Here is a 13,197-nt window from a genome sequence, read left to right on the forward strand (position 1 = left end):
ATTAAGAGAGTCCGGTCTTTTTATAGGAAACTTTGTACGTCGTGTGCACTGAGTGGTGACCAGCATGTGACAGCTGAGTCATGTTCATGTAACTTGACCACAAGCTGCTGTGGGCACCAGTAGCTTGCTGCACATTTTGCCAGTTGACCACTGGCCGACCACAGTTTCCTGGAGATATTGCAAGGAGCCGTGAATTTTACATGCCAGTTTCCTTACACCTGTTGTCAACTAACCAAGAGTTTCCTGACTGTTGAACTGTAAACGTTACTTCCTCATAATCATGGTTTGTTCAAGATCTGCTAACACGTATGCTTTGGTCATGGTGAAAATGGGTCAGCCAGAGGACATCTCTCTCTGATACTGAATTATGGATGGATCAAATAATATCTGGGATCACTATTTCTTTTGATTATGATCCCTATCTAATCACACTCATTCTTTCAGTCATATCACATTGGTATCATACCTCTCCACTCAGCAGATGATATAGAAATATACAGGAGTTTACCTCTCCACTCAGCAGATAATATAGAAATATACAGGAGTTTACCTCTCCACTCAGCAGATAATATAGAAATATACAGGAGTTTACCTCTCTACTCAGCAGATAATATAGAAATATACAGGAGTTTACCTCTCCACTCAGCAGATAATATAGAATATACAGGAGTTTACCTCTCCACTCAGCAGATCATATAGAAATATACAGGAGTTTACCTCTCCACTCAGCAGATAATATAGAATATACAGGAGTTTACCTCTCCACTCAGCAGATAATATAGAAATATACAGGAGTTTACCTCTCCACTCAGCAGATAATATAGAAATATACAGTTTACTTCTCCACTCAGCAGATAATATAGAATATACAGGAGTTTACCTCTCCACTCAGCAGATCATATAGAAATATACAGGAGTTTACCTCTCCACTCAGCAGATAATATAGAAATATACAGGAGTTTACCTCTCCACTCAGCAGATCATATAGAAATATACAGGAGTTTACCTCTCCACTCAGCAGATAATATAGACTATACAGGAGTTTACCTCTCCACTCAGCAGATCATATAGAAATATACAGGAGTTTACCTCTCCACTCAGCAGATAATATAGAAATATACAGGAGTTTACCTCTCCACTCAGCAGATCATATAGAAATATACAGGAGTTTACCTCTCCACTCAGCAGATAATATAGAATATACAGGAGTTTACCTCTCCACTCAGCAGATAATATAGAAATATACAGGAGTTTACCTCTCCACTCAGCAGATAATATAGAAATATACAGGAGTTTACTTCTCCACTCAGCAGATAATATAGAATATACAGGAGTTTACCTCTCCACTCAGCAGATCATATAGAAATATACAGGAGTTTACCTCTCCACTCAGCAGATAATATAGAAATATACAAGAGTTTACCTCTCCACTCAGCAGATCATATAGAAATATACAGGAGTTTACCTCTCCACTCAGCAGATAATATACAATACAGGGTAATATTGTGGTACCGTGTTAGCCAGAAAAATCAAGCTTGCTAATATAATTTTTCTGGTTAGCCTATAAAGGTATCACTCCTAAAATACTTTTGTCATTCTTGGGACATAGTATTTGAAGCAGATAATATAGAAATATACAGGAGTTTACCCCTCCACTCAGCAGATAATATAGAATATACAGGAGTTTACCCTCCACTCAGCAGATAATATAGAATATACAGGAGTTTACCCCTCCACTCAGCAGATAATATAGAATATACAGGAGTTTACCCCTCCACTCAGCAGATAATATAGACTATACAGGAGTTTACCTCTCCACTCAGCAGATAATATAGAAAATACAGGAGTTTACCCTCCACTCAGCAGATAATATAGACTATACAGGAGTTTACCCTCCACTCAGCAGATAATATAGAATATACAGGAGTTTACCCTCCACTCAGCAGATAATATAGAATATACAGGAGTTTACCCCTCCACTCAGCAGATAATATAGAATATACAGGAGTTTACCTCTCCACTCAGCAGATAATATAGAATATACAGGAGTTTACCCCTCCACTCAGCAGATAATATAGAATATAGAGGAGTTTACCTCTCCACTCAGCAGATAATATAGAATATACAGGAGTTTACCTCTCCACTCAGCAGATAATATAGAATATACAGGAGTTTACCCTCCACTCAGCAGATAATATAGAATATACAGGAGTTTACCCTCCACTCAGCAGATAATATAGAATATACAGGAGATTACCTCTCCACTCAGCAGATAATATAGAATATACAGGAGTTTACCCCTCCACTCAGCAGATAATATAGAATATACAGGAGTTTACCCTCCACTCAGCAGATAATATAGAATATACAGGAGTTTACCCTCCACTCAGCAGATATTATAGAATATACAGGAGTTTACCCTCCACTCAGCAGATAATATAGAATATACAGGAGTTTACCTCTCCACTCAGCAGATAATATAGAATATACAGGAGTTTACCCTCCACTCAGCAGATAATATAGAATATACAGGAGTTTACCTCTCCACTCAGCAGATAATATAGAATATACAGGAGTTTACCCTCCACTCAGCAGATAATATAGAATATACAGGAGTTTACCCTCCACTCAGCAGATAATATAGAATATACAGGAGTTTACCCTCCACTCAGCAGATAATATAGAATATACAGGAGTTTACCCTCCACTCAGCAGATAATATAGAATATACAGGAGTTTACCCTCCACTCAGCAGATAATATAGAATATACAGGAGTTTACCCTCCACTCAGCAGATAATATAGAATATACAGGAGTTTACCCTCCACTCAGCAGATATTATAGAATATACAGGAGTTTACCCTCCACTCAGCAGATAATATAGAATATACAGGAGTTTACCTCTCCACTCAGCAGATAATATAGAATATACAGGAGTTTACCCTCCACTCAGCAGATAATATAGAATATACAGGAGTTTACCTCTCCACTCAGCAGATAATATAGAATATACAGGAGTTTACCCCTCCACTCAGCAGATAATATAGAATATACAGGAGTTTACCTCTCCACTCAGCAGATAATATAGAATATACAGGAGTTTACCCTCCACTCAGCAGATAATATAGAATATACAGGAGTTTACCTCTCCACTCAGCAGATATTATAGAATATACAGGAGTTTACCCCTCCACTCAGCAGATAATATAGAATATACAGGAGTTTACCTCTCCACTCAGCAGATAATATAGAATATACAGGAGTTTACCCCTCCACTCAGCAGATAATATAGAATATACAGGAGTTTACCTCTCCACTCAGCAGATAATATAGAATATACAGGAGTTTACCCCTCCACTCAGCAGATAATATAGAATATACAGGAGTTTACCCTCCACTCAGCAGATAATATAGAATATACAGGAGTTTACCTCTCCACTCAGCAGATAATATAGAATATACAGGAGTTTACCCTCCACTCAGCAGATAATATAGAATATACAGGAGTTTACCTCTCCACTCAGCAGATAATATAGAATATACAGGAGTTTACCCTCCACTCAGCAGATAATATAGAATATACAGGAGTTTACCCTCCACTCAGCAGATAATATAGAATATACAGGAGTTTACCCTCCACTCAGCAGATAATATAGAATATACAGGAGTTTACCCTCCACTCAGCAGATAATATAGAATATACAGGAGTTTACCTCTCCACTCAGCAGATAATATAGAATATACAGGAGTTTACCCCTCCACTCAGCAGATAATATAGAATATACAGGAGTTTACCCCTCCACTCAGCAGATAATATAGAATATACAGGAGTTTACCCCTCCACTCAGCAGATAATATAGAATATACAGGAGTTTACCCCTCCACTCAGCAGATAATATAGAATATACAGGAGTTTACCCCTCCACTCAGCAGATAATATAGAATATACAGGAGTTTACCTCTCCACTCAGCAGATAATATAGAATATACAGGAGTTTACCTCTCCACTCAGCAGATAATATAGAATATACAGGAGTTTACCCCTCCACTCAGCAGATAATATAGAATATACAGGAGTTTACCCCTCCACTCAGCAGATAATATAGAATATACAGGAGTTTACCCCTCCACTCAGCAGATAATATAGAATATACAGGAGTTTACCTCTCCACTCAGCAGATAATATAGAATATACAGGAGTTTACCCCTCCACTCAGCAGATAATATAGAATATACAGGAGTTTACCTCTCCACTCAGCAGATAATATAGAATATACAGGAGTTTACCCCTCCACTCAGCAGATAATATAGAATATACAGGAGTTTACCCCTCCACTCAGCAGATAATATAGAATATACAGGAGTTTACCCCTCCACTCAGCAGATAATATAGAATATACAGGAGTTTACCCCTCCACTCAGCAGATAATATAGAATATACAGGAGTTTACCTCTCCACTCAGCAGATAATATAGAATATACAGGAGTTTACCCCTCCACTCAGCAGATAATATAGAATATACAGGAGTTTACCCCTCCACTCAGCAGATAATATAGAATATACAGGAGTTTACCCCTCCACTCAGCAGATAATATAGAATATACAGGAGTTTACCTCTCCACTCAGCAGATAATATAGAATATACAGGAGTTTACCCCTCCACTCAGCAGATAATATAGAATATACAGGAGTTTACCTCTCCACTCAGCAGATAATATAGAATATACAGTAGTTTACCTCTCCACTCAGCAGATAATATAGACTATACAGGAGTTCACCCTCCACTCAGCAGATAATATAGAATATACAGGAGTTTACCTCTCCACTCAGCAGATAATATAGAATATACAGGAGTTTACCCTCCACTCAGCAGATAATATAGAATATACAGGAGTTTACCCTCCACTCAGCAGATAATATAGAATATACAGGAGTTTACCTCTCCACTCAGCAGATAATATAGAATATACAGGAGTTTACCCTCCACTCAGCAGATAATATAGAATATACAGGAGTTTACCTCTCCACTCAGCAGATAATATAGAATATACAGGAGTTTACCTCTCCACTCAGCAGATAATATAGAATATACAGGAGTTTACCCTCCACTCAGCAGATATTATAGAATATACAGGAGTTTACCCTCCACTCAGCAGATAATATAGAATATACAGGAGTTTACCCCTCCACTCAGCAGATAATATAGAATATACAGGAGTTTACCCTCCACTCAGCAGATAATATAGAATATACAGGAGTTTACCCCTCCACTCAGCAGATAATATAGAATATACAGGAGTTTACCTCTCCACTCAGCAGATAATATAGAATATACAGGAGTTTACCTCTCCACTCAGCAGATAATATAGACTATACAGGAGTTTACCTCTCCACTCAGCAGATAATATAGACTATACAGGAGTTTACCCTCCACTCAGCAGATAATATAGAATATACAGGAGTTTACCTCTCCACTCAGCAGATAATATAGAATATACAGGAGTTTACCCTCCACTCAGCAGATAATATAGAATATACAGGAGTTTACCCTCCACTCAGCAGATAATATAGAATATACAGGAGTTTACCTCTCCACTCAGCAGATAATATAGAATATACAGGAGTTTACCCCTCCACTCAGCAGATAATATAGAATATACAGGAGTTTACCTCTCCACTCAGCAGATAATATAGAATATACAGGAGTTTACCTCTCCACTCAGCAGATAATATAGAATATACAGGAGTTTACCCTCCACTCAGCAGATATTATAGAATATACAGGAGTTTACCCTCCACTCAGCAGATAATATAGAATATACAGGAGTTTACCCCTCCACTCAGCAGATAATATAGAATATACAGGAGTTTACCCTCCACTCAGCAGATAATATAGAATATACAGGAGTTTACCTCTCCACTCAGCAGATAATATAGAATATACAGGAGTTTACCCTCCACTCAGCAGATAATATAGAATATACAGGAGTTTACCTCTCCACTCAGCAGATAATATAGAATATACAGGAGTTTACCCCTCCACTCAGCAGATAATATAGAAATATACAGGAGTTTACCTCTCCACTCAGCAAATAATATAGAATATACAGGAGTTTACCCTCCACTCAGCAGATAATATAGAATATACAGGAGTTTACCCTCCACTCAGCAGATAATATAGAATATACAGGAGTTTACCCCTCCACTCAGCAGATAATATAGAATATACAGGAGTTTACCCTCCACTCAGCAGATAATATAGAATATACAGGAGTTTACCCTCCACTCAGCAGATAATATAGAATATACAGGAGTTTACCTCTCCACTCAGCAGATAATATAGAATATACAGGAGTTTACCTCTCCACTCAGCAGATAATATAGAAATATACAGGAGTTTACCCCTCCACTCAGCAGATAATATAGAATATACAGGAGTTTACTTCTCCACTCAGCAGATAATATAGAATATACAGGAGTTTACCCTCCACTCAGCAGATAATATAGAATATACAGGAGTTTACCCCTCCACTCAGCAGATAATATAGAATTTACAGGAGTTTACCCTCCACTCAGCAGATAATATAGAATATACAGGAGTTTACCCTCCACTCAGCAGATAATATAGAATATACAGGAGTTTACCTCTCCACTCAGCAGATAATATAGAATATACAGGAGTTTACCCCTCCACTCAGCAGATAATATAGAATATAGAGGAGTTTACCTCTCCACTCAGCAGATAATATAGAAATATACAGGAGTTTACCTCTCCGCTCAGCAGATAATATAGAATATACAGGAGTTTACCTCTCCACTCAGCAGATAATATAGAAATATACAGGAGTTTACCCTCCACTCAGCAGATAATATAGAATATACAGGAGTTTACCCCTCCACTCAGCAGATAATACAGAATATACAGGAGTTTACCCTCCACTCAGCAGATAATATAGAATATACAGGAGTTTACCCCTCCACTCAGCAGATAATATAGAATATACAGGAGTTTACCCCTCCACTCAGCAGATAATATAGAATATACAGGAGTTTACCCCTCCACTCAGCAGATAATACAGAATATACAGGAGTTTACCCCTCCACTCAGCAGATAATACAGAATATACAGGAGTTTACCCTCCACTCAGCAGATAATATAGAATATACAGGAGTTTACCCCTCCACTCAGCAGATAATATAGAATATACAGGAGTTTACCCCTCCACTCAGCAGATAATATAGAATATACAGGAGTTTACCCTCCACTCAGCAGATAATATAGAATATACAGGAGTTTACCCCTCCACTCAGCAGATAATATAGAATATACAGGAGTTTACCCTCCACTCAGCAGATAATATAGAATATACAGGAGTTTACCCTCCACTCAGCAGATAATATAGAATATACAGGAGTTTACCTCTCCACTCAGCAGATAATATAGAATATACAGGAGTTTACCTCTCCACTCAGCAGATAATATAGAAATATACAGGAGTTTACCCCTCCACTCAGCAGATAATATAGAATATACAGGAGTTTACTTCTCCACTCAGCAGATAATATAGAATATACAGGAGTTTACCCTCCACTCAGCAGATAATATAGAATATACAGGAGTTTACCCCTCCACTCAGCAGATAATATAGAATATACAGGAGTTTACCCTCCACTCAGCAGATAATATAGAATATACAGGAGTTTACCTCTCCACTCAGCAGATAATATAGAATATACAGGAGTTTACCCCTCCACTCAGCAGATAATATAGAATATAGAGGAGTTTACCTCTCCACTCAGCAGATAATATAGAAATATACAGGAGTTTACCTCTCCGCTCAGCAGATAATATAGAATATACAGGAGTTTACCTCTCCACTCAGCAGATAATATAGAAATATACAGGAGTTTACCCTCCACTCAGCAGATAATATAGAATATACAGGAGTTTACCCCTCCACTCAGCAGATAATACAGAATATACAGGAGTTTACCCCTCCACTCAGCAGATAATACAGAATATACAGGAGTTTACCCTCCACTCAGCAGATAATATAGAATATACAGGAGTTTACCCCTCCACTCAGCAGATAATATAGAATATACAGGAGTTTACCCCTCCACTCAGCAGATAATATAGAATATACAGGAGTTTACCTCTCCACTCAGCAGATAATATAGAATATACAGGAGTTTACCTCTCCACTCAGCAGATAATATAGAATATACAGAAGTTTACCTCTCCACTCAGCAGATAATATAGAATATACAGGAGTTTACCCTCCACTCAGCAGATAATATAGAATATACAGGAGTTTACCTCTCCACTCAGCAGATAATATAGAATATACAGGAGTTTACCCCTCCACTCAGCAGATAATATAGAATATACAGGAGTTTTCCTCTCCACTCAGCAGATAATATAGAATATACAGGAGTTTACCCCTCCACTCAGCAGATAATATAGAATATACAGGAGTTTACCCTCCACTCAGCAGATAATATAGAATATACAGGAGTTTACCCCTCCACTCAGCAGATAATATAGAATATACAGGAGTTTACCCCTCCACTCAGCAGATAATATAGAATATACAGGAGTTTTCCTCTCCACTCAGCAGATAATATAGAATATACAGGAGTTTACCCCTCCACTCAGCAGATAATATAGAATATACAGGAGTTTACCCCTCCACTCAGCAGATAATATAGAATATACAGGAGTTTTCCTCTCCACTCAGCAGATAATATAGAATATACAGGAGTTTACCCCTCCACTCAGCAGATAATATAGAATATACAGGAGTTTACCCCTCCACTCAGCAGATAATATAGAATATACAGGAGTTTACCCTCCACTTAGCAGATAATATAGAATATACAGGAGTTTACCTCTCCACTCAGCAGATAATATAGAATATACAGGAGTTTACCCCTCCACTCAGCAGATAATATAGAATATACAGGAGGTTACCCTCCACTCAGCAGATAATATAGAATATACAGGAGTTTACCCCTCCTCTCAGCAGATAATATAGAATATACAGGAGTTTACCCTCCACTCAGCAGATAATATAGAATATACAGGAGTTTACCCCTCCACTCAGCAGATAATATAGAATATACAGGAGTTTACCCCTCCACTCAGCAGATAATATAGAATATACAGGAGTTTACCCTCCACTCAGCAGATAATATAGAATATACAGGAGTTTACCTCTCCACTCAGCAGATAATATAGAATATACAGGAGTTTACCCCTCCACTCAGCAGATAATATAGAATATACAGGAGTTTACCCTCCACTCAGCAGATAATATAGAATATACAGGAGTTTACCCCTCCACTCAGCAGATAATATAGAATATACAGGAGTTTACCTTTCCACTCAGCAGATAATATAGAATATACAGGAGTTTACCCTCCACTCAGCAGATAATATAGAATATACAGGAGTTTACCCTCCACTCAGCAGATAATATAGAATATACAGGAGTTTACCTCTCCGCCTAGTACAGAGATAATCTTCAAGGCGATGTCTATTATTCCTCTGGATAGGTTATTCTTGTTCTCCTCCATGTTTGGTGATTCCGGTGAGAAAACTAGGTGGTGAAGGTGTCTGGTTCTTCTGTGTCGTTAGGATTGGAGGGTCTGTCAATAATATAAAGACGTCATCATTAGTCACATCCAGAACTGAACTTTTTACACATTGGGATATGCAGACTATTATTCCTTGGTAGAGCTGATCGAACGCCCAAAAACCCGGGACCGGCGGATCACTAGCAGATTTTAAAGAGTCCGATCCGCTTTGGAATCCGGTGCCCATATAAGTCAAAGGGGACCGGAATCCAGAGACTAAAAACGTTTGTGGAGGGATAGGGTGGTAAAAGCGAGCGCGACATACTCACCGAGGCGCTGTCATGGCGGCACACTCCTTTCGGGTCACGCTTTTACGTTCCGGAGCCGACAATTCAATATTCATTGTTTTCCCCGCCCACTGGCGCATGTAATTGGTTGCAGCTAGACGCGCCCCCACCCTGAAAGGCAGCGTGTCAGCTGACTGCAACCAATCACAGGCGCCAGGATGACAGGTGGGCGAGGTAAGCAGTGCAAGTGTCTGCGGGTATCGTGGAAAAAATAAACAAATCGGCAGCACAGATATAGCTTGCGGCTGCAGCCCCAGCTGTCGGGCTGCATCTGTGCTGTGTATCCAGTCACACGTGCGAGGCTGCCGAGTGATGCCATGGCAGACTCACGTGAGTCCCTCGCATGTGTGATTCCGGTGAAACTGAATGCGGCTTTGTTTTTTTTTTTTTAATTTAAATAAGAAACTTAAAAAAAAAACGACGTGCGGTTCCCCCTAATTTTCATCCACAGCCAAGATAACACCGGCTGGGGGCTGGTATTCCAGCCCACAGCCGCCCGGTGTTGTCGCATCTATTAGATGTGACAATCCCGGTGCGATACCAGCTCTTCCCGGGGGACTGGTGTGGTACCAATTGGGGTAATAAGGGGTTAATAGCAGCGCACTCCTGCTACTAAACCCTAGGTTAGTGATGGCACAGGTGTCGATCAGATACCTGCATCACACAAACCTGTAAATGACAGTAAATAAACACAATCTATATGAAGTGAAAGCTGCACAACAAATTCAGAGAAATATGAACAAGCATAACTGCTTTATAATACATAAGGAATGAAAAATACAATTAGCCATATGAAAAATGGAAAAAAAAATAAAATGTGACATTGCATGACTGCTGAGGATTATTTGAAAAAAAATGAGATATTTAGCTAATGTATTGATCAATTCATTACTGCCCCATAACCAACTTCACGGTAATCTCTTATTTATGGGGTCTCTAATCAAATGTTACCTCTATGTGCGGTTGAAACCTGCTGTGTATGGGAAGCCAGGGACCTGGCTATATAGGAAGTTGAATAATCATGGCTAAAGGGCGGGACTGGGTTCTCAGACAGAAAAAAAACTGCATAACAACCAAAAAGACTGCTGGAACACCATTGTAAATGTGAACAGGGTGCTAGCTAAAAAATACACAATCTATATGAAGTGGAAGCTGCACACCAAATTCAGAGAAACATGGACAAGCAAAACTGCTTTATAATACATAAGGAATGAAAAATACAACTAGCCATATGAAAAATGGAAAACAAAATTTGCACACAAGCAGGTTTTAACCGCATATAGAGGTAACATTTGGTTAGGGACCCCATAAATAAGAGATTACCGTGAAGTGGTTATCGGGCAGTAATAAGTTGATCAATATATTAGCTAAATATCTCTTTTTTTCAAATGATCCTCAGCAGTTATGCAATGTCACGTTTCAATTTTTCATATGGCTAATTGTATTTCTCATTCCTTATGCATCATAAAGCAGTTATGCTTGTTCATGTTTCTCTGAATTTGGTGTGCAGCTTTCACTTCATATAGATTGTGTATTTTTGGCTAGCACCCTGTTCACATTTACAATAGTGTTCCCGCAGTCATTTTGATTGTTAGTAAATAAACACAGACTCAGAGGAAAATCCTTTATTTGGAATAAAATACAAACCCCCCCCTCCTTCACCACTTTATTAACCCCAACACAGCCCTCCAGGTCCAACGTAATCCACACGAGGTCCCACGCCGCTTCAGCTCTGCTACATCTGAATATCACAGAGAGAGGCACGACCGACCACTCTCTGTGAGCTCCAGAGAATGAATGAGCTGCACATTGAGCGGTGACGTCACTCAGGTCATTTGCGGTCACAGCTGGAGGTTCCCACGGTCCTTCATCTGTGATCGCAGGTAAACTGACCTCAGGTGGAGGTCACCGAGTTCACAGACCTGCATCTCCTAGCAGAAAAAGCGCAGATGCAAATTTGGTGCTGAAAATTTTACACCATATTCCTGCATCCAATCTACACCTCCTGGAAAAAAAACAGTGTTTTGACACAGTTTTTTTGTCACGGTTTTTACCGCGGTTATTTTTCCGTGATTTTTGGCGCGTTTTTTTGCCAGCAGGTGCACATTTGGTGCTGAAATTGTCTGCACCAGATTTCAGCACCAAATTTTTACCTGCTTGCAGGAATTTTTTTTTTTTTGGGCCAAGGGATGCAAATTTGGTGCTGAAAATTTTACACCATATTCCTGCATTCAATCTACACCTCCTGGCAAAAAAAACCGCAGTGTTTTGACACATTATTTTGCCACATTTTTTGCCGCGGTTAATTTTCTGCGATTTTTTGCCAGGAGGTGCACATTTGGTGCTGAAATCGTCTGTACCAGATTTCAGCACCAAATTTCCACCTGCTGGCAGGAATTTTTTTTTTTTTTACAGCCTGCCGTAAACATGCAGGCTATACAGGCTGTAAACATGAACATGAGCGTGCATGTACCTAGAAACACATCAGAAGTGTGCGGTTGTGCTACGATGTCAGACTCGCGGGAGTCCCTCTTATGCGGCTTTTTTTTTATTTAAATAAATAATTTAAAAAAAAAGGCGTTCGGTCTCCCGTAATTTTCATCCACAGCCATGATAACGCTGGCTGGGGCTGGTATATTCTCAGCCCGCAGCCGCCCAGTATTGCCGCATCTATTAGATGGGACAATCCTGGTGCGATACCGGCTCTTCCCGGTGGCCTAATGCGGTGCAAATCTGAGTGATGAGAGATTAATAGCGGGGCACGGCTGCTACTAAACCCTAGGTTAGTGATAGCACAGGCTTCTATGAGATATCTGCATCACACAAACCTGTAAATGTCAGTAAATAAACACAGACACAGGGAAAAATCCTTTATTTGGATTAAGTACAAAGAACGGCCCCTCTTTCACCACTTTATTAACCCCCAACACAGTCCTTCAGATCCGACGTAATCCACACGACGTCCCACGGCGACACATCCAGCTCTGCTACATGTCACAGCTAGCAGCCATAGAGAAGACGCCAGCTCTGAGTGTAGCCTATTACTGAGCCGCAATAAGCGATGACCACAGCAGAGACTGTCACAGGCTGGGGGGGTGCGTCAGCCTGGAACCAGTCACAGATGAGAGGACGGCCGGTGGGCGGGGAAAACATGGAAAGCTGTGTGTATGCGATGGACAGTACAGGAAGTGAATGCGTGACCCGGAAGCAGTGTGCCGTCATGACACTGAGTCTCGGTAAGTATGAAACTCTCATTTAATTCTGGTTGTC

The 13,197-nt window shown here is 39.7% G+C and overlaps 1 protein-coding gene across 1 annotated transcript in view; it reads right to left on the minus strand.

Moving 5' to 3' along the window:
* Nucleotides 1-13,197, minus strand: part of LOC142297119 (uncharacterized) — a 210,761-nt gene that overhangs the window by 161,463 nt on the left and 36,101 nt on the right. Inside the window, exon 2 of the mRNA XM_075341387.1 lies at nt 9,503-9,652. Coding sequence (XP_075197502.1) covers nt 9,503-9,580 — 78 coding nt within the window. The 5' untranslated portion in view covers nt 9,581-9,652. The remainder of the gene's footprint in view (nt 1-9,502; nt 9,653-13,197) is intronic.

The sequence above is a fragment of the Anomaloglossus baeobatrachus genome, chromosome 3 (assembly GCF_048569485.1).
Source record: "Anomaloglossus baeobatrachus isolate aAnoBae1 chromosome 3, aAnoBae1.hap1, whole genome shotgun sequence".
NCBI classification, from domain to species: domain Eukaryota; kingdom Metazoa; phylum Chordata; class Amphibia; order Anura; family Aromobatidae; genus Anomaloglossus; species Anomaloglossus baeobatrachus.